The 22,438-nt window shown below is 35.6% G+C and overlaps 1 protein-coding gene across 8 annotated transcripts in view; it reads left to right on the forward strand.

The window, feature by feature from the left end:
* The window catches only part of HFM1 (HFM1, ATP dependent DNA helicase homolog), a 58,450-nt gene that overhangs the window by 19,636 nt on the left and 16,376 nt on the right, over positions 1–22,438 (forward strand). For 5 of the 8 annotated variants that reach the window (XR_002441200.1, XM_021404912.1, XM_021404917.1 and 2 more), the window contains exons 3-21: positions 5,014–5,111; positions 5,491–5,612; positions 7,090–7,399; positions 8,167–8,429; positions 9,352–9,399; positions 10,974–11,044; positions 11,825–11,957; positions 13,489–13,640; positions 14,001–14,078; positions 14,215–14,373; positions 14,788–14,988; positions 15,072–15,160; positions 16,076–16,119; positions 16,211–16,312; positions 18,199–18,344; positions 18,837–18,931; positions 19,672–19,805; positions 20,735–20,782; positions 21,842–21,922. Coding sequence is in view for 7 of the 8 variants with exons in the window: in XM_021404912.1 (XP_021260587.1) it covers positions 5,041–5,111; positions 5,491–5,612; positions 7,090–7,399; positions 8,167–8,429; positions 9,352–9,399; positions 10,974–11,044; positions 11,825–11,957; positions 13,489–13,640; positions 14,001–14,078; positions 14,215–14,373; positions 14,788–14,988; positions 15,072–15,160; positions 16,076–16,119; positions 16,211–16,312; positions 18,199–18,344; positions 18,837–18,931; positions 19,672–19,805; positions 20,735–20,782; positions 21,842–21,922 (2,347 nt within the window). In the remaining variant the exon portion in view is untranslated. Of the gene's footprint in view, positions 1–2,357; positions 4,493–5,013; positions 5,112–5,490; positions 5,613–7,089; positions 7,400–8,166; positions 8,430–9,351; positions 9,400–10,973; positions 11,045–11,824; positions 11,958–13,488; positions 13,641–14,000; positions 14,079–14,214; positions 14,374–14,787; positions 14,989–15,071; positions 15,161–16,075; positions 16,120–16,210; positions 16,313–18,198; positions 18,345–18,836; positions 18,932–19,671; positions 19,806–20,734; positions 20,783–21,841; positions 21,923–22,438 lie in introns of those variants that run through there. The other 3 variants (XM_021404914.1, XM_021404915.1, XM_021404913.1) reach the window with 2 other exon arrangements.

Genomic DNA, 22,438 nt, shown 5'->3' on the forward strand with positions numbered 1-22,438 from the left:
GATGCAAATATTATACATAATGAAAACAGTCCTTAGTGGCTAGTCTGACAGGTTTGGTAGGAGGAGTTCATGTCTGAAAAAATGTACAGATGAGAACATGAAAACAGGGAACGAAAGTAAAGAAGTACAGGAATAAAAAATGCTTTCCCTAACTCATTGTGAAAAGCCGTACAGTAAATATATTTTACTTAAGCCACACAAAAATCAAAGTTCAAGACCTACACTTCCTGGGAAAGCATATGTTAGGGGCAAGGCACTAGCAGCCTGCTCGCTGGGACCCAGGGGAGCAGCACCATGTATCGGTCTGGGAGATCCCCTCTGGCTGACATGCAGGGCAGCACTGCTAGCTTCCAGGGGAAGCTGCGTTTAGCTCTCTTAAGACCCAATCTTGCAAACACTTATGCACATGAGTTACTTTAGCTTCCATGAGTTGTTTAAGTTTCTGCAGGGGTGCTGCAATGGGGCCAAATTTCTAAGTGCTAGTCAGAGGAACAAAACGCAAGAAATTCACCCCTGCTTTTCCTCACTTAGGCAACCTAGTTAGTGCTATATTTTTATTTCCCTGTTTTGACTGAAAAAGATGTTACAACTGCAAATGTTTTTTAAATTCTTGAATTTTACTATGTTTTCTTTAAAAAATGAATGCTTGCCCCAATCTCAAGCGTTTGGTAAAAAAATCATATGGTTTAAGGCTTGCCTGTGATTTTAAGACCCAATATTTCACAGTGATTTGTTATGAGGTGGGGTGCTTTTTAGAGACCAGTGTTTATGCTGTTAGATCTCTGAAACTGTGGATAAAGCTGGACAAAGGAAACTAAGATAGGATACTGACAATTGTCATTCTTCGTAGGTCTCATTTTTCTGCATTTAATTTGTTCATAGTTTATTTGTTCGATTTGTAAGTTCTGAAGAAAACTGAAGGTTCTAACAAATTTGTATTTATTATGAGGATTCTTCTGTTATCATATGGATCACTGACCCATGCCTGGTGTTCGTGATTTTTTTAGCTGCATTGCTCCAGAATACGGAGGTTTATGGCTTAGTATGTGATCTCTATGAGTTGGAAAGACTCAAAACATATGGCAGATCAGATGTTAGGCTTGAGGGAAATCAAAAATTAAACTGTCTCAGAGCTGTTGAGAGACTGCTTTGCTATATATTTTATGTGATTTGTGTATGTGTGTTGAGGGAGATGTCACCTAGGGAAGGGAATCGAAGAAAAAATAGCTTTAAAAAATGAACTGTTTGTATTATCGCTTTAAACTTTTAAAGTCTGGTCAGCTAAAAGCAGATGTTGTGAACTAAGATGGAAACTTGCCTGAGGCCAGAATTGAAGAAGGCATTCTTTAATAGTAAGAAGTAAAAATGTTTTCTGGTTTCAGAATTTATTGTAAGAATACAACGAGTAGTCCTCAAAAATGTCCCCATTTTTATATAAATTAATGAATAATATTGGTGGTTTCAGAATTTAATGTCAGACAATGTTTTCATCAGCAATCCTGTTTGTATTCTAAACTGTTCATCATAAAATCTTTTGTTACTCTGTGCTGGCCAAAATCCTGTCATGCTGGAAGTAGGAAAGAAGTGCTTCTTGCCCTTGGCTCCTTGCCCAGTCATTAGATGAGAGGCGGATGAGAGCATCTAAACATGTGGTGCCAATTTTGGCATACTGTAATATGAAAGAGTTTTGATGTGAGTCAAATAATCAGAAATTAGAAGTAATAATAAGGGGGAAAAAACTCCTATACACAGAATTGTAAAAATGAATATAACCTTTCATGCACCCTTTTAATTGACCAGGGCTTGCACAGCACAAGAGAATATACGTACGTAAACAATGTCTACAAATTTGAAATTGAAGGTTAAAAATTAATATTTTCAAGAAAGTAAAACAAAAAAAAGTTGCTTAAATAAAAATTATTAATGTTAAAATCAATCAATATTTGAGAAAATCTTATGTCTGCTTTTAATCTATTTATGTATGAGGAAATACATATTTACAGTCGCTGCCTCTATAGTATTTGTTGAATGGCATGAAGCTTTGAACCAGCTCAAAATTTAGTTTTTCTGAGACGGTTCTGCAATTTATTTTAAATTTACTTGTTCAGCAGCTGTTGTCTAATGGCAAGTCCCGATCTGTAAGCTGCGGTATTTCTGTGGGAGAATAACAGCAACCCACTTCTGCATTTCACAAATACTTTACATGGTAGTGGCTCACTTCATATAATTTGTTTGAAACACCTGTGCTGCTCTAGTGCAGCAGCAAGAATATATATATATGACTTTTCAGAAATCTACTAGAAAATGTTTTAAGGAACAATATTTTCAGTGTATTTATTCCTCTTTCCTGTAAGAACCCTTTTGATAATGCAGTCACACGATGCAGAAATCAGCCTCCTATGTTGATTTGTATCAGGGTGAAAACGAGTAAGGGCTTCCCGACAAGAGAATAATTTCAGGTAAATCCGTGCTTGGCCAAGCCCTAAATCTGGCACCCGGAGCGCGTGCAGAGGGCTCTGCCCGCTGCGGGCTGAAACAAAGCGACCGCGCGGCTGCCGCACTGCTTCGCCGCCGCCGCCATTTTGTGCGGGGGTGACGGGAGGCGCCCTGACAGCTTCGCCCTCGGTTGAAGGAGGAGAGCAGAGGGAGCTCGGCAGGGCGTCGGGCTTGTGGGAGCGGGGAATGGACGCTGCGAGGTGGAGATGACCCCTGCCTCCCTGCAAGGGTACCTCTCCACAACTGAGAGCGAGGAGTAGCGTTTGTTCGGTTCGCCGTCCCTGGAGGTGGGGACCTTCAGTTGGCGCCCCCTGGAGAATTCACTGTGGTGAAGGCAGCGGCCTGAGGCAAGGATTGGGGCTTAGGAGGGAAATAAAAAGCAAAGCAGCTTCAAAACAGAAGAAAACCCCATGTGTCTGTAAGAAACTGTTTCTTTAAGCAGATACATAAAAAGTTCTTTGCTTACAGGAGTTGGTACGTGTCTGTCTGTAAATGAACCAATATTTGGTAGTACTCCTGCAAACACCTACCCATCTTTGTTTTGCCATCTTGAATATGTGTTTTCCCTGTGCTACCCAGCAGCATTAAGTGTTGAGGCTTTTTGGTTTTTTTTTGCACATAAGAGTCTGAGACAGTTTTCACAATTTCTTGGCTCAGGATTACTGTGGAGATGTCCTGACAGGCAGGCAGTGAGCAGATGGGCAAAAACAGCGCCACATAGAGGAGCATTGAGCCAGGGTTTTCCCCTCAACAAGTTGTATCACTTTAAGTCAGTAAGCAATTGGAATTAATGGAGCCAGTCAAAGAATAAAGGCTGTGTAGAGAGGGAGCCTGGAGGGCTTAGGAGTTTAAATATTGTGAATAACAAAGACTACTCACGGGTGGGAAGCATAAAGAAAAAATGTTTAGATGGTGCTGCACAATCCTGGCTTGCACATTCTGTGCTTTATGTATGAAAACCATTTTATACTGGTGAGCAGTGTTTGCAGCTCCTTGGAGCTGATGGACAGGTGGTTATTTCTTCAGTGGCCCTTCACTGCTTGAATGCAGCTTCGTGGCACTGATGAATGCTTTCTGCTGCCCCTACTGATACCCAACAAGAGAACTCCTGCTTTAGATTGCTGGTGTTGCATATGCCATAGGATGGTGGCAAAATTAGCCTGCTTTGTTAGACTAATATGATTTCTAATGCCAATGCTGCTGGTTAGAGTTGAAGGGGGAAATGACAAAACCTGGTGCTGGAGAATGACAGAGGTTTGCAGAAGTGTTGCAGACTTGCAGTGAAAAGGAATGCATTGGGGGCATTGACAGGTTTCTTGTTTGAAGTTCTAGAATCTAAATAACTGTAGTCACAGTTATGATTATATGCTCGATATTCTGCTCATATTGTGAAATGTTTTCTGTTTTAAATTTGAAAGATTCTTATGGTGTATTTGAAGTTTTGCAGCTTCTGTGGAAGAAAATTTTTTTTAATTTACATTCACAAGTGACAGTACACAGTAATTAAGCGAACCTGAATTCTATTTGCAAAGCATTCTAAGATTTTTTTTTTATGTTACTATAATGAGATGCTGGAGCAAAAAAGAAAAACAAAAACACCACATCACCTTTAGTGTATCTTTGTAGGCAAAGAAGATAGGTTTGCTTTGTTATTTTATCATCAGAATTGTCTTAAATTGGCATTTCTAAATTGTTGAAGTTGCTTTGCTATTTTACTAAGTATAAATGAACCTAAGGTTTTTACTCATAAGATCATTTCTGTCGTATTCTTCTAGTGAAATCTTTACTTTTTCAGTCCATCCTTAAGCAAAATAAAGAGCTATGGAACTTCTCAACGCAGACATGTAAACATGGTCTAATGCCCAGGGGTCATGCTAATGGAATAATACTTTTATTAATGTGTATTTTAAAAACTGATACATTAGAAATAAGCTGTGATCCTGTTGTTTCCTAGCAAATCTCATTAAGGAGTTGGGCCCATAGTCCAATTACCCAGGTAAGCAAATTTCTTATAGGTGAAAAAGAAGTCCGATTCATTTGTGAATTAATATATATATATTTAAATAATAAAACAGTTCATTTATTTTGTGAAATTGATAGTCTGTTCCAGAGGCAAATGGTATATTTTTTCCATCAAAACGGAAACAGTCTGAGAAAAAGATCACAGTCAGCAAATGTCTAAACAAATTTCAGCATTGTTTTTAAAAATGAGATAATTTAACAAAGGCTGTACCTGGATCTTCAGTAGTAACCAGTTTTTTCCTTCTGACTCATGGTAATGTAAATGTTGTTTAAAGTGCTGTCCTAAAGGATTTTTTGATCACAGGTAATAGGATCTGTATTGTATTATGAAAGAGATTCTCTTTATGAAGCGGCATTAAGGGTTCAGACAAGATCTCTAAAAGCAAAAGTAAACCTGCAGACAAAATATCAGCACTTGTATCACTGAAATTTATATTCCTTGTACAGGTCCAGTTTTAGAAACTTTGTTTCAGTTACTTGTGCTGCCTTTTACAGATTTAGAGATAAACATTCGATCTAAAAATGTTCAGCTCCGCAGACGAGGTCTTTTCATTGGATAATTTATTTTATGAAAGACCAGATGCAAAAACAAGGTAAATCTTTACCATTAAATACATATAATTGTTTCCCAAGTATTTCCAGACTCTGAATCGTTTTACAACAGATTTTTTTTTATAACTTCCTTTTCTGCTTCTTAATAGAAATCTGGGGCTAGAAATTTCCTGGTTCCACCAACTCGTACTTTGAAGTATTTTTCTCAGTGTTGCTAACGAGATTTGGATAATGCAGATGTATCTTCTGTGTGTAAGAGGAGTTTAGCAGAATTTTTGCCTCTTAAATTTGCTGTGATTAAAAATCATATGAATTAAAAAGTTTTTTAGCAGGAGAAACAGTCTGTTATGACTAGTAGTTTTAATCTACATGTTGCAGAGGGTGCTTAAAGAATGCTTTTACCTTGCATTTTTGTGATAGAGATTTAGAAAATAGCAAGTCAAACATTTGGTGGATTGCACCCGCTCCAGCAATTGATGAAATTCCACCTGTAGAGGAGTTACAGAGGGAACTGGAAAAAAGCACAGCCAGCAGTGGCACAGGTAAAATATTTGGCATTCTTTTTAAATGGCTTGACAGATAATTAACTTGACATATAATTCCTCTTCTTTCCTTTAATGCTGTGAATTATGGAGTATTCTATGTATGCAAATGCAGGCATAATATATTTCAGTTCAAAGGAATGGTCTTGGTTATAGAAAAGGTTTGGCATAGTAGCAGTCCTCTTTGGGCATGTACAGCCTGCAAGTTCACTGTGCAGAAGTGGGTGATGTAAGGAGTAAGCTATTTCACTTTGTGTTATGGTGCTTTGTGGAAGAGTGGGAAGCAGCTGCAAGAATAATGCACCGCGTGGACCTGATGATCTTCTCCCACCCAAGACACACAGAGTTCGTATGAATCTAACTTCCTCTTCTCCCTTTATTTTCCTTTTTCCTTTTTATCTTCTCTCTCTCTCTCTCTCTCTCCCCTTTTATTTTTCCACATTCGTACTCAGGAGGCAAAATAAGTAAGTAAATAAATTAGAACCTGGTCGTTGTTGCTAAGTGGTGTATTCCTTCCTCCCTGACATTTAGTCACCTTCGGGAATTTTTTTTTTCTTTTAAGAATTTCATTGGTTTATCACCATCGACTAGATTTCTGCATTTCTTAGCTATTGTGTTGATTTATGATATTCTCTGCTTAGGCATTATACTGTTAAGGTAGAGGGTTTTTTTCCCACTGCATGCGAGAGCAATCTCATCAAGAGCAACTTACTCTCAAGTAAGCTTTCTGGTGTTTATAGAATGTCTGACCCCTGGTTTGCAGCAGATGGGGTCAAAGCTATTTTTATTAATTAATTTTATGCGTACTCCAAGCTGTAAGGAAATGGTTAAATGATTAGCAGATCAAAGTGAAGGCTATGTAATACAGCTATTCTTTAATCTTGTTGCATCCAATTGCTCATTTCTGCTGTTGCCTCTTTTGCTGACAGTAATGCTTGTTTAGTCACTCAGATCAGGACACTGATCCTACCAAGAACTAAGCCCACAAATTGTAAGTAACTAAAGTGACTGTGGAACCAGACTGACTTCATTAGGAATTTTGGCTGTTGAGATTACAGGTCTTATCTCACAGCTGTTCTTAGCAGGAACTTCGAGTCTGGTAATTTTATCCATTTTTAAAACAGACTGTCTACCTGATGAGGCAGAGTAACATTTTTCCATTTTACAAATTTCTGGGATTAAAGTGATGGATATATCTCGAAGTAATTTTCATCTACTTTGTAGTGCTCAGGAATAGCTTTGCTCCATTACTTTAAATAACACAGAAAGTGGCCCTATTTTTATAACTTTTTAATTGACTGGAGATGTATTTTATTTGTCAGAATGAGTCATAAAACTTAGAGAGTTCTTGCAATAAAATAGGATAAGTTCTTGTAATATGTGAAGCTGGCTAATTTTATGTGGAAGATATTTAAGGAAATGAGTATAAATAGGAATATGAGTGAATACTAATATAAATAATTATTGTCTATTCTAGGAGGGATAAAGCACCAGAAGTTTATACAACAATGTAAGAGTATCACTGAGGAAGTAAACGATAAATCACCAGCACCTTCTCATTTTGGCATAGCCTCTGAAAAAGAAATGTTCCGATTATGTGTAGGAGAAAGAACAAAAAAGCATGAAAGTCTGAAAATGGCTTCAATGATTCTTTCACCTGATCAAGCTAAATATAAAATAGGAACAAGGATTTGTCAGCAACCTGATTCAAATTTCTCACAGAGTAAAATATTAATTAATTTTCCAGAAAATTTTGATGAGAGTGTTCATTCAACGTTTCGAAAAAGGTATGTTTGTAGTCAATTCTGACGATTCATCAATTGTGTGATTGTTTTAGGTCTGTTTCTGAAATACAGAGTTTTTGATCCTCTGCATACTTCAGCAGAGCTCCAGACATTAAATCCTTTCAATATAAAGAAAAAAGACGTTTTTTGCAATATTGCCAATTGCCAATTGCTTTTGGCAATATTTTAGTACTGTAATTAAATGCGTCATTGAATGAGTTCAGCCTCTTTTATGAGGAAGGTAAGTATGTTGTTGTTTTATTAATGTTAATAATTTTTTAGATAGGACACGTTATTGAAAATACTACTTCAAATTCATTTTCTATTGTGAAGAGCAAGAAGACAGATGATTAGCTTTTCAGCCAACCAGGAATATCCTTAGCAGTTCACAGCGTGATTTCAGTGCTGCCTAGGAGATAAGGTTTTACAGATAAGCTCTTCTCCTATGCCCAGCTCTTCTCAGTCCTCAAACCTTGTATGTCTCTTTTTTTTTAATTATGCAGAGATTGGCAGTTAATATACTGTTAGGATTCAGAACTCATCTGGACAGGGAGTTCATTTTTTGGGGGGTGCTTTCTGGAATGAAAGTTAAGATGTACCTTGAAAGGAGTCTTCTTCATGTGGAAGAATGTCAGATCAAATAAAACTAGATACAAACTTTTCTTAATATTGTAACGCATTAGTTGTGTTTCTAATATAAATATGCTTATTTTTCAAATATTGGAGAAACTAACATAAAAAAAGTAATAAAAATCTTGCATCTTTTGCAGCTTATTTAAAATGTCTGATTGTATGTATAAACATACAGAATTTAAAGATCGTTCAATGGATATGAAAGAAGTTGATACTCACTTTAATGCAAGTGAAAACTTGACAGAAGTGAAAAAAGATGCATGGAGAGAAAATCATCAGCCTCCAATAACTGCAGTCTCAGATTTTACCCTACATAGGGTAAATGGTGGGGACATGGCGTCTAAAATTGGAATTAAAATAAAATCGTTGTCCAGCGCTTCAAAGATTCTGGATATGACAGGTAATTATTATTGTTCTTTTGAAAGCAGAAGGAGAGATTTGGAGGCTGGCCAGGAATGGAGAGCATGCTTCCTGTCTGATTGCCTGCTGAGGGGGGCATTGCATGTCATTGACTTCAGCAAGAGTTTTTGTAGGATCTTAGAGTAGTTGAGGAACATTGTTTTCTACAATGGTTTTGTATCTAAGTTAGAATATTAAGGTCTAAATGGGTGGATCTGTTACCAATGTGTTACAAAACAGGTGGCTCGGTAAGACTGGTTGATGGGTTGTGCTCTACTCACATGCCTGCCTCAAGTGGAGAAGCAGGGCCCTGTCCTGGTGCTCAGGCTCCCGGACACCTCTCTTAGTGACCTGGGGAAGTGGTGCAGTGCGCTTGAGAAATTTCCAGATGTCACCAAACTGGGAGCGGACACCAGTGTGTGCACCCAAGAGCCGGGCTGCTTTTCAGAGAGACCCACCCAGGATGGAAGAGGGACTGTCAGGGACCTGGTGAAATTCAGTAGGGTCAAATGCCAGGTCCTGCCCTGAGGAAGGAGGAATCCCTGGAGTTCCTGTGGAAAGGGTTGACTAGAAAAAAAGTCAGGAAGCTGAGTAAAGTGATTATCCCCTTCTTCTCAGCACTTTTGCATAACTTTTAACTCACTTCTCAGATGTGTGGGTACTGCATCCAGGTTTAGCTCCCTGATACAAGCAAGACATCCTGAAACTGGAGTGAGTTCATCAAAGGGCCACCAAAATCATCCTTTCAGATGATAAGCTTCTGTCCTCCCTGTCCTGTCAGCTCCTTCTATATTGCCCATTCCTTGTTCCGTACAGCCTTACAGCACCTCAGAGAATGCGTAGCTTAGAGTCATGATTTCATGGTTATTGGTTGAAAATAATGAAATCTGTTTTTATAAATGTATCTACTTTTATTTCTTTAGGAACTACGGGAAGAAACTTGGAAATTTTGAGAGCTGTTACAGAAATACGTATCCTTTTATTTGTTGTATCTGATTTACTGATCTACAATGCTCCTACATTTACAAAATTACGGTGTTTAATTTGCAGCCATAGGAACTCATGCGTTACTCTGTAATAGTTTTGAACTGCAACGTAATGCCAGTGGCGACAACAATACTTCATCACCTCCACTGGTGCAGATTTTTGAGCGTGTCATGCAGACTCTTGTTTGTGGCTGGCAAAGATGCACAGCTAACGGTGGTGACTATGTTGAAAAAGAGTGTTTTGTAGCTTTTGCTCTATCAGGTAGTATTATCACACTCTTTGTATCTGTTGTAGTTTCCATGGAAATAAATAGGAGGCATTACTTTCAACACGACCTATATACTTCTTACAGATCAGCATTTGGCTTTGTATGCTTATGGTATATTTCCATTCATTATTTTTAAGCAGATTTAATGCTAATTCTCCTTCTTTTGCTTGTTCTTGTTCTTGAATCCATAAGATAAGTAACCATCCACTGGTATGTCAAACTGTTTTTTGCATTTTTCACTCTCTCTTAAATATTTTGTTGCTGGTAAGCTGTCAAATGATAGGCTAATTATCATGAAGAGTAAATGTCTATATTAAGGCCACTAAATTCACATGAACAGTTTAAGAATTTACATGGTATCCCAAACATGTAACTTATTCAGTAGTTCTGATGCTTCCTGTTACAGATAGTCAATGTGTCTCCTTTGGAAAATGGGTCATTTATTTAGGGGAGTAATTTTAGAGAAGCTTTAAAAGAAATCTTTGCTTATCTTTACTTTTTTATTTAATTAATTTCTTGTTTTAATCCTTCCTTTTTCTTTAACTTTTTATTGAGTCCTTTAAAATGAATGCAACATTGATTTAAGGTCTCAGCTGTTCATTCTTAGTGTTGCTGTTGGTGTTATGTCCAGCTGTGTTTGCATCCACGCACAGCCTGATCAGATGGTTGCGGTTAGGCTGCTTGTGTGGTTTCAGTGCAAGTCCAGGCAAGGATCAACTCATTTATTTGGATCTATAATGAAACAATGCTCTCTTTCTTTTACTTGTGTTATAGATAAGAACATTTTTGTCTGGAAAATACATAATATTAGCCACTGAAAATACCTTTAAAACCACCATCAGCATTAAGAGATCGTAGGTGGGTTTCTTTACTACATTCATAACTGGGCATACAATACTCTGTTCGTTAATTTCTGCTATATAAGAAATGTAATACGGCATTTGGTACTGCAAATATTTTAATAACAGTGCTCTGCTTGCTCTTTTAAATGCTTTCACGTGCCATAATTGTGTGGAATTCCATGAAGCTTATTCCATGGTGGAGATTCTTGATTTATGGTATAATCCTGAGATCTCTCATATAGGTGATGGGTTTTTTCTTTGTGAAGTGAAATATTTGGCATACCGAGAATCTAAACAAAGCTATTAAATCATTTAATGAGTTACTTTTTGATAATTGTGATGTATTTTAAATTTGCATTTAAATTCCAAGAAAAGCATTCATTTCACAATTTTAAAAGATATGTTAAAATGTTCACTCTGTTGTTTTAAATTCCTTAATGCTCTTAAGCAACCCAATTTAGGAGTATTTTTCAGGAATTTCCATACTTTAACTATGCCCAGTCTAAAGCTTTGGATGATGTAAGTATGAAACATTAGCTGCAGCTGCAAGTAGTACTTAGTAGATAAACATATTGCATACATCTAAACGAAATTTTAATATTCAAAACTTAAAAGGAATTAGAACGCTAAAAAATATCTAGAAACTCTTCCTGAAGTAGTTGAGCAGGATTCTGCTCAGCTGGGAGAAGAGACTAGAATTTTTTATCATTTTTCTCAATTTTAAGTACTTGTGTGAGAAATTGTATGTGTATTTACACACACAGATTGCTAAAGTTGTTAATAATTTTCAAAGCAATATTAAGGAGAACTTTAGTGAAGGATGTCCTTTTGGAAAAGAGCTTTTTTCCCATCCTTTATTCTTATCAGCTATGCTTTTTTACAAAAACAAACAGCTTGAGATTGTGAGAGATTGCAGAGAGAGGAAATCAGTCTTACCGATCTCTAATAGCATTTAAAAAATTTATCCAACTCTATGGGAAATACCAGTGTCTTTCGTCACAACTTCTAAGTGTGTTCTTTAAGCTACTGGCATTTTTGTGTTTGTCACAGAATGGTAGACTTATGTAATAGCCTTAGAGAAGCAATATCTTCCTTATTTGCATGGCAGATGTGTAGCAAAATATATTCTTCATTTTGTTGTAACTCAAACTTTGTACCTCATACAAAATTCACTGCAGAACTATGTGTATCAATGGAATATTTGTGTGTGTGTGTCCTTTTCACCTAGGCAATTATTTTGGGATGCATGAATAGGTACAATAGCTATGTTATATTTACCTCTTTGCCATTCTTTCCTAGCTTCTTTATACAGATAGAAATTTTGTGATTTGTGCTCCAACTGGCTCTGGAAAAACTGTTATGTTCGAACTAGCTATTACCAGATTACTTATGGAAGTCCCAGTGCCTTGGTTAAATATTAAAGTTGTTTATAGTAAGTATTATGCAGCTTTAAGCATTTTGATGACAACAGTAGAAAATTTCATTCTACAAGCGTGGAGGTCTAGATTGAGTGCTCTAATAATACTGAAATTATATAAGTAACAGCACTCTATAAATATAGTGACTACCATAGCTTAATACAAATACAATTAAAAATAATATAATGAATTTGTCCTCTAAGAAGACAAGATGTACATGAAAAGGAAAGAGTGAAGCAAATGAAACTAAACCAAATTCTCAGTGGCAGAGCCGGAATTTAAGCAGTAGCTTTTGCGTGCCTGTCTGTTGCTCTGAGAAGAGAATACATTTTTCTCCATTTGCTTATCTGGAAAGGTTTCATGCGAACTGTTGCTTTCTGTCTTTTAGCTCAAAGACAGTGAGCCATGGTCTTCATGAGTTTTAATTGACCTATATAGAAATTAAAGAATACTTGAAGACAGTCACCTTTGTAGACATTTCTCCTTTTTGTGAACTCAATTTGTATCGTGTAAAGTGGATGGGATTGGTCATTGTGTCCAGTGTTCATACAGGGATATATTTGTCAGCCTTGGTATTAATGGTTAATCTTTATATTTTCAAAAGTTTCTGCCCTATTTGTAATTTTTTTTTTTATTTCAGTGAGTTCAGATTCTTAAAATAATGCTGGTGTTGGTACAGAGTTTACAGTGTTTTGTAAGCTGCTCTTTTTATAAACAGGCACATGTTGTAGTTTCTCTGTGAGCAGGTCAAGGCAGAGCACTGATTTTGATTGCTTTGATAGAATTGATACAAACCAACTGGTTGGAATTTTCACTAAGGAACTGCTGGTGGAATCAGATATGAATGAGACATCTCAGTTTTGTGAATGTTGGAACAGGGGTATTAATCAGAGTATGTACAGAGTTCTGCAGTACTCAGTTTGTCAGTAGCCCAGTGTATTAGCTCGTGGTAGTTGTGTAAATTAGTTACGTTTAAGCTACTGGGAAACAACTCTAAGGATTAGTGGCTGAATTTTAGGGAGCCACGTAGCCGGTATGATACTGTGTACACTTAAATGTACATGTGGTTTAGATTTTGGTTTCTTGTAGTATTCTGTTGCTTGTTTGTGAATGGTTTCTCACATAGAACTTCCCTTTCTGAATATAAAGTGCAAACATCATTCTAAATAGGAATGAGGTTGGTATTTGTATGATCTCTCATTAGAAAAGATACACTTCCTGTGGTTTCTTCTGTCTGTGAGAAAGCCTTTGATAACTGAGTGATTCTTTCCATGTCGTACTGAGGAAAAAATCAGGATTAAGAGAGGGCATAAATAACCTTAACTAAAGGGTACTGTTTCCAACTGATGATAGGGGGGAACTGTGGCCCAAAGCTCAAAATTGATCTATGCACAAGGGATACGATAACCAGTTGTTCATGTTATGGATTTGAGAACAAAACCGAAAATTGAAGAATTCATGAAGATGTCCAAATTTAGAATTTGTATCAGTATTGTTGAAGGTCTGGTGTTCATGATGTAACTAATCATTTCATGTTGTTTTTAGTGGCTCCAATAAAAGCTCTATGCAGTCAGCGTTTTGATGATTGGAAAGAAAAGTTTGGACCTATAGGACTCAGCTGCAAGGAACTGACAGGAGATACAGTGGTGGACGATTTGTTCGAAATACATCATGCTCATATTATTATCACTACACCTGTAGGTTTCAATCCAAATTCTTACAGAAACATTGAATAAGCAGATATTAGTGGTCTACAGATTGTTTGCTGCCAGGTCTGCTTTTTTATTATTTTTAACGCGTAGCGATTCTCAGAAGTGTTATGATCTTTGTAGTTGTCTGCAAACTGCTGTGCATGCTTCTGCTTCATATAAACAGTGAGTGATATAATAGTGTGTCAGATGAAACCTACATGATAGGTTACCTTGAAGTTAACTTGGTTTCATTTAACTGATTTGATTTAAAGATGTGTTAAAGGTTAAGCAGGCCTGCATGTACTCTATTTCAGGCATATGTTGGTCTTTTAAATATCTTTTTCCTCTTGTCTTTTTATCTCCTAGGAAAAATGGGATAGCATGACTCGAAGGTGGAAAGATAACTCAATAGTTCAGCTTGTGCGACTGTTTCTCATAGATGAGGCAAGAAAATTAATGATTTTTATATGCTCTTTTTCTTCTTGAAGATAAAAGGAAAACTCAGAAAATAAAACATTTAATGCATGTCTAGAGTATAACTGGAGAAACATTTTGCAAATGTTTTTAAAATTCCTAATAGGTGCATGTTATAAAGGATGAAAGCCGTGGTGCAACATTAGAAGTTGTAGTCAGTCGGATGAAGACTGTTCAGTCTTCTCTTTGGCGTCTTTCAGAGAATCGTGACGTTCCTCCTTTGAGATTTGTAGCTGTTTCAGCAACAATTCCAAACGCTGAAGACGTAAGAGTTGCATTTTAACTGCATTTTAATTAATATAGAATAGAGTTCTAAATAAAGATTGATGAATGACAAAGTTGTGATTTTGAAGCTGTCAGCTGATGGCTGCTATGTGGTTGATGTTATGATAAGAAATGGTGTTCAGCCATAGATAACTATCAGCCAAATGTGGCTATGATTTTGTTTTAGATATCTGTGATTTTTTTTTATCTTAAATCAAATCTAAACAGACTTGAGGTTATAATCCAAATTTTACTGGTCTAGAAGAACTTCACCTATGATTTTAATAAGAGCCCTGTGAAATGTAGTAATAGTTTGCGTGACAGAGAGAAAATTAATTATTGTGTAATGCAGGTAGAGTAGAGCATGATTAAAAACAGAAAATGTTATTTAAATTCTATTTCTTCTTTTTTAAAGATTGCAGAGTGGCTTTCAGATGGGAAGATGCCTGCTGTATGTCTGAAAGTAGATGAGGATCAACGACCAGTGAAGCTACGCAAAATTGTTCTTGGTTTTCCTTGCAGTGACAGTCAGACAGAATTCAAATTTGACTTAACTCTGAACTACAAAATAGCCAGTGTTATACAAGCATACTCTGATCAAAAACCAGTACTGGTGGTACAAGTTTTTTTTAGTTACATTTAAAATTGTTTCTTACTCACAAGTGTTGATTTAAAAATTAAAAATTTTCTTACTTACAGTTTTGTGCCACAAGAAAAGGAGTGCAGCAAGCCGCTTCTGTTCTTTCAAAAGATGCTAAATTTCTACTGAGTGTAGAACAGAAACAAAGGTATTTTTATATTTAGGTTTTTTATCTGTGTTTATGTGTTCTAGTAAACTTACGGCATTTGCAAAGCTGTTGACCTAATACAATTTAAACAGAGGAGTGCCTGCAACAAAATCATCACAGTTAACATTTCTGTTGCTAAACTGGCACTCTTTCTGGAATATTTTATTTATGTCTCAGTTTTTTAGGGTACCTTTTACCAATATTAAGTTGTTTCTAAAATCTGTTTTTGAAACATAAAAATTTTAATTTCCATGGACCTATAAGACCTTGTATTATGAAAATTAAGTATACAAGTAGTTGAATTGGATGTGATCTTACTAGTGCATTAAGTTAGGCTCATGAGAAGTCTATGCATTATCAGATACCTTTAATAAATACATACTAATCATCAACTTCCCAACTGCAGCAATGACTTCCTGATTTTTGGAATCCAGCTGTTGCCCTCTCCATGTTATGTGAACAATACATCTCTGTGGCTTTCCTTGTTTCTCACATTTCTGCCAACAGTATATATATACTTGATTTCACCTTCTGCTCTGAGTCAGAGAACTATGTTGTGTGTTGCAACTTGGAACGATGACTGGGCTGGAAAAGGAGCAGCAGCTATCTCAGGGAGGGTGTTTGTTTGCTTTGGGAAAGCTGGAGGTTGAAAGTATGCAAAAAATGTATGGTTAAAAAGTTATTTTAAGACGATATCCTTTTGATAGTCTAATATGTAGTCATAAGCTAAGAACATCTTTAAAAAACATAAATACAGTAGTACTGTGAGAAACTATGTAAAAAATGTACTTGCCAAGGAATATATCTTATAATCTTTAAAGGTGTAATTGTATATCTAGTTTTGTGTGAAGCTCTTTCTTTGCGTACTGACATTAGTGGATCTGTTTTGTGATTTATTTATTCTGTGTTGTGCAGATTACAGAAGTCTGCAAATTCACTGAAAGATTCCAAGCTCAGAGGTAAATATAACCTACTACTTCTCTATCTTGTGAATGAATATTTGCTTGAGTAAACTTAGTCAGGTAATGGATGTAATTATTTCATTGTCAGATCTTTTAATGTATGGTGTGGCTTATCATCATGCGGGTATGGAGGTGTCTGACAGAAAAATAATTGAAGGAGCTTTTACTGCAGGAGATTTACCCGTACTTTGTAAGTAAATTCAAATTTGAAAGTAAAAATGTTCATAATATATCCTGAAAAGATGGGAATTTGGAATTGGTAACATTTTATGATTCTAGTGTTTCTGTTTAACCTTAGGAATTCCTTAGTAGAATGCAGGTCAAGATGCTTTTGTATTTCATGTATAGTTTGGCTCTTTGAATATACATATACACTATTACTAAAATCCAGAGAACTTATTTTCCAGCATACACAGAGGTCATCCTCCTTGATATGCTGGTATAGGGCTGGTTCATATTCCTATCCTTCTAGTACTGTTGAGCAATCCTGTTGAGATGGAGTTCTCTGCTACTGTGTTCTTTCTCAGCTTTCAAGTGATGTTTTCTTGGTTTGTGCTTTGCAGCTGTGTCTTCCCTGAAAGTAGTCTTGTACTTCTGTGCTTGTGAAACAGTCAAGATTCCATTCCAAAACACCCTTGCAAAGTGTTTTGACAGGGAGGTTCCTAATAAATATTCCATCAACTTTTATGTAAAATGAAAAGACATCTGTTTGAGACATGATAGTCTTGTTCAGGCCTCCTCTTTTCATATCCAGGAGCTCAGACCCTATGAAAATTGACTGTGTTGTTCATGTACAACAGTGAAACTTTTGTGGATTTTTAAATTTTGTGCAATGGTCTTTATTCGTTATTAAATGTTACGGTAGATCCCCTTGCTATGATCTAGCAAAACGTACAGGAGTTGCAGTTCCTATCCTATTAAGAAGTATTTCTGCATCCCTGCAATCTACTCCAGTTCGACTCCCTGGAACTTTGTGTATGGCTTTGCCAACTGCTGTGTTGTTCTTGAAATCTCAGGAGACAGTAGTTCAGAAATTGCTCTTTGCAATAAGAACTGGAGACTCTGTGTCACAGCTTGAACATAGTGTGAATGTACATATGGACTGCCATTAAAAGAATGCAAAGTTGCTTTATATGTCTGAGAGCATGAATGGGAATAGGGTTTTGGCACTCTTCTACAACTACTGCAAAGGGGACGAAATCTTTGGTCTTGAAATAGAGGAGTATAGAATTATTCACACTATGGGTGTGTGTATACGTGAACTGCAGATCCAGTTGCATTGGTAACTTTCTTTGCCACTTTTTATACGATTCATTTTGCTTCAGCAAACTTTCAGTCTGCATATGTAGACTATGAAAACCAGTATTCTTCTCATGAGATGGAGTGGTTATGCCATTAGTTCATTTAAAAAATAATACTTTGGTTTCCTAGTGGTGGAGTAACTGTGTCAGCTGGCCTGCATAGCTGACTTTCCATGTTGAATTTCTGCAATCTAATTATTCATTAGAGAAAGTAAATTTATGAGGAAGATAATTTGCATGAAAACGAATGCTTTCTTCCATGAAAGAGAGTGTATTGGTAGAGTATTATGATAATATTGGTGGTTATATTTTTTGCTACCATGAATATAAATAATACTGATGATGGATGACTTGAAATAAATTCTTAAAGATTCTGATTGTGAAGAACTACAGACGATATTTCCTCAACATTTGTGTTTTACTGAAGGTGGATTGTGTTCTGGATTATTTGAAAACATTCCTTAACATTTGCAGATAATTCAGAATATTTAGTCGGTTAATTAATATTTAAACATTTGCTTTTAAACAGATGTATTCTGGTGAAAAATACTTGATAATACTTGACAATCAGATACATAGAATTCTTATGCAAATGTGTGTCAGTGTCCTAGATCTAATTCTTTCTAGTGCATAATGGTCCCGATTTCCACTGACTACACTAGAAAATAAGAGCTCTTAGTGATGAAAATTGGGCACTTATTTGCTGTTTGTTTAATGCCTGTGTAACGTTTCAGTAGTGTTCATCCTGATGTCAGTGTACTTTGATCTGATCCAGTTACTACTAGCACCTTAGCTATGGGAGTCAATCTGCCTGCACATCTGGTGGTTATAAAATCCACAATGCATTATGCTGGAGGAGTGTTTGAAGAGTACAGTGAAACTGATATTCTGCAAATGATTGGGAGAGCAGGAAGGCCTCAAGTAAGTTAATGCTGTATTACAGCAATGCTGTCTGAAGGCAGGTAAGTAAAAACTATATGTGGCAAAGGAACAACATTTCCAAAACTTTCATTGCAGCATTTGTTTTTTAAAGTTTTGTTATTAATAGTTCATGAGAAATAAATGTTTGATTTTGTATTTTCTATTTAAAAAAAAACATTGTTTCACCTTGCTGTAGTAAAAGATCCAAAGATTACATTTGGATTGTGTGTGGAATAAGGATTGGAGAACAAGTACAAAGCTGGCACACAATTTACAGATTGCATGATAAAAAAAATCTGAAACATTTAATAGCGTATAGTGCAATGTGCTTTTATTCTCATGACTTCAGAATGAGAAAGCATTAAGTTAGAAGAGGACTAGAGGGGAGCAGTTTGGAAGCACTACCTTCACAATATTCTAATTCATTTTGCTCCCACAAGAAGAGGGTAGGGTTGTTGCTGGGTTTGTTTACTTATGTATTTATTTTTGCAGTTTGACACAACAGCTACAGCAGTAATTATGACTCGTTTGAGTACAAGAGAGAAGTATACACAGATGTTAAATGGTGCAGATATAATAGAGAGCAGGTAATTAATTTTTCATAAGATTAAATAGGTGGCAGCAACATTTCATATTTTCTACAGAATGTATTTTTCTGGAATTTTTCCTCTGTTTAGAAGAAATTTAAGAACCCAAAGGAAAGAAAACTGATCCAAGCTAGTCAGAGGTAACAGCCTCTGTTTTATTAGATAAAAACAAATTTAGGTCATCTTAAGCAAAGTTAGTCCTAGATTCCTGCTGGAAAACTTAAGAAACAGAAATAATATATATTGCAAAGACAAACAGCAAGAGTTGAAGCCAGATCATGTATGTGAATTTTTAGACAATAGAGTCTAGAAAATAGCAGACTATAGAGTCCAAATGAGATGAATAAAATATCAGGAGAGATATGTGTATAGGAAAGTTAAGATGCTAACCCTAACTCTAAAACACAAAATTTTAGTCACGGGTGTTTGGGTTTTTTAAGGTTTAATTTTTATAAAATGTTCGAGATATCAACACTGTGCTATAAACTTGAAATGTATATAGCTTTGTTTTCTAAGTAATTATGAAAGTTCATAGTTTCCAAGATTCTTATTTTTGTTCCCTGGATGTTAAGCCACAGTGAACATTATTGATTATTTACTTTTTTTAATCTATTTCCTATTAATTTCACTGATTAAAGTGAATAGCTGACAGTGAGCAAAAAAAAAGTTTCAACATTTTTTTGTATTACTAATTGATAAGTATACTTACAGAGGTTTTTTTGTTTCTTTGGTTTTGACAGCTTGCACAGACATCTTGTTGAGCATTTAAATGCAGAAATAGCATTACATACTGTCACAGATGTCACTGTAGCTTTGGAATGGATACGATCAACGTTCTTGTACATTAGAGCTTTAAAAAATCCAACTCATTATGGTTTGTTTGTTTGCAGTTCTAAATTTTGACACTGGGCTGTGTTAAATCAGTATTATTTATTCCTTTTGTTTTCTTACAGACCATTGTTTCATGAGGGGTTGAAGACAAGATGTGTAATGTGGCCCATAACACTTTTTGGGAAAGTAATTTTATTTGCTTTAATATAAATACTAGTGGGAAAGTAATTTTACTTGCATTAATATAAATACTAGGAATTTCAGTGTGATATAGCATTAAAAACTATGAAGAATCCATTTACATCTTCATAGTGATTTTTTTCATCCTAGTACACTCAGCCATGTGTGCATACAGTATCTAGTCATAATGTGCTTTTCAGCACTGAATAGGTAATCTGTTGCTAAGAAAAAGACTTTGTGTAGCATTTCATAGTTTTGCTAAAACAAAACTCTAATATGCTGGTGTCTTCAATTTGTCTTGTCCAGAACAGCATCTTAATTGCCAGCCATGACCGTGTCCTTTTTATTGGCACTTGTACTACATCCGATTATGAAGTGGTTATTCACTTGCTGGAAACTATTAAAAAAAATAGGAAGGATTTAATGGAATAGTACATATACTACTTGAACAACTATTACAGTTTAGGTAGCTTCCTGTATTCTACAATAGGAAGATTCCATATGTGAATTTGGCACTCTGCTAATGTTTACAGATGTTTCTACAACTGTTAGGACTCTGAGTGTGTGGAGCGTTTGTCTTTCTGTATCTGTTCTAACAAGCACTTGTCGAAACTTGGATACTTACACTGTTTAAGGCTCTTAATTTGTTCCTGGAGTAATAAAAACATTTAGAAATTCTTCATTTTGGCCATCTGGCTCCTAAATTTAGGAAATTGTTTTTGATTTTTTTATGATATTAAGGAGGAGGTATATATTTGTATTTAATTTTTAAAAAATTGTTGTTTCATGAAGGTTTTTCATCTGGATTGGATAAAATTGGAATTGAAGCAAAATTACAAGGTAAGCAGCTTATTAGCTTTTTTGGCAAAATGTTACATTTTAGGCGAGGTTCTCCCATGTTTATGCATGTTATGTAACTTCATTATTTCAATAGATAGAGTCAGAGAACAAATATACTTTACAATGTTGTGCTGTTATATTATTTGATTATTAACACTTTGGAGTATGAGCAGTATGTTTTGAATGGTAAAAAGTACCTCATCTTCCTATATGTGCTCTCAGAAATAAGACTACATGTTGAGCTCTCTAATTTTGATTGCTTGTCATTCTTCCTAATTTTCCTTTAATTTATATTTCTTATTTGCTTTTATTAATTTCTCCTTATATACTTTCAAAAAGCCCTTTCAACAAATTATCTTCCTCTATTCCAGAATCTGTAGTTTCTTCTCCCTGCATACATGAAATATGCTGTAATAATTTTCATTGTTACTTATGTTTTCAGACATTGCATGTGCAAAGTGAAGTACTTCTTGTTGCTCTGGGAAATATCACTTTGTATGCTTTCACAACTTATTTTTAAATTTTGAATGCTCTGTTAATGTTCCCTTGGTTGTGAAAGAGAGAAAAGCAAACAAAACACTTTGATCAGCCTCATGCAGATATCCAGTACAAGCCAATACATGGATTTAGTGAAATAGATACAAATTCACCTGATACAGTACGAAAATTTTCCATGAAGGATTCATAAATACCTGTGGGTATTTGAAATTTCAGGCATTTAAGTGTTCAAACTTCAGGGGAAATCACTTGTGTTAAAACCCTGAATTCTCAGGCTTATCATTTGGCATTGAAAATGGCAGCCTGCGTGCCATGTGTCCAGTCTTTTACTTTGCTACATGTGCTTTACTGAAAAAGTTGGGTTGTGCTATATCAAATATCTTTGAGTGAGCTTTCCTCATGTAAAAGTTTGTCACCAACTTGAGAAAGAACTTTATTTGAATTCAGTGAAATTACTTTAATCTATGTTCATTGTAATTGGATGATGTTGTTCTTGGCTTGTACATAGGTAAGTTTTTTCTGTACGTGCTAAAAATACATATATTTTCAAATTGTGGGCAGAACTATGTTTGAAGAACTTGAATGATTTATCATCTTTCAATTTGATCAGGATGGATAAAGAAAATAATTTCAAGCCAACAGGTAACACTTTTCTAAAAATAAATTAAATTTCAGAAGTGATGTTGAGATAATGAACTACAGAAGTTCACAGCTGTTCCTGTGAACCTTTAATATGAGTACACAAATGTAATAGAGAGTAGGATCTGAATGATTCTGTGCCTATAATTGTGTGATTTGTTTCTCCAACAATTCATGAACGTTCATTCTCTTAATCCCTGAACAGATCTTTTCTTTTGATGTCACTGAAAATTTTGTTGCAGACAGGAGAAAATCATAGAACATTATCACAGGATAATAGGATATAATGAAATCCAATGAAGGAGAGGTTTTCTCAGTACCAGTTCTTCTCTACAATCCTCTCGTAGGGGTGGTTTGCTTCTCAGCAACTGCAGTTCACAGTCTGATATGTTAGTGTGAATTCATCTTCATTGTAGAAAACTAAATGGTGCATATTTGTCTGCCTCTCTATGACGGAGTCAGTAATATCCATCAGACCGCATATTGAGTCAGTGGTGTTAAATGTCATAGAGCTTTCTA

Source organism: Numida meleagris, chromosome 7 (genome assembly GCF_002078875.1).
Source record: "Numida meleagris isolate 19003 breed g44 Domestic line chromosome 7, NumMel1.0, whole genome shotgun sequence".
NCBI classification, from domain to species: domain Eukaryota; kingdom Metazoa; phylum Chordata; class Aves; order Galliformes; family Numididae; genus Numida; species Numida meleagris.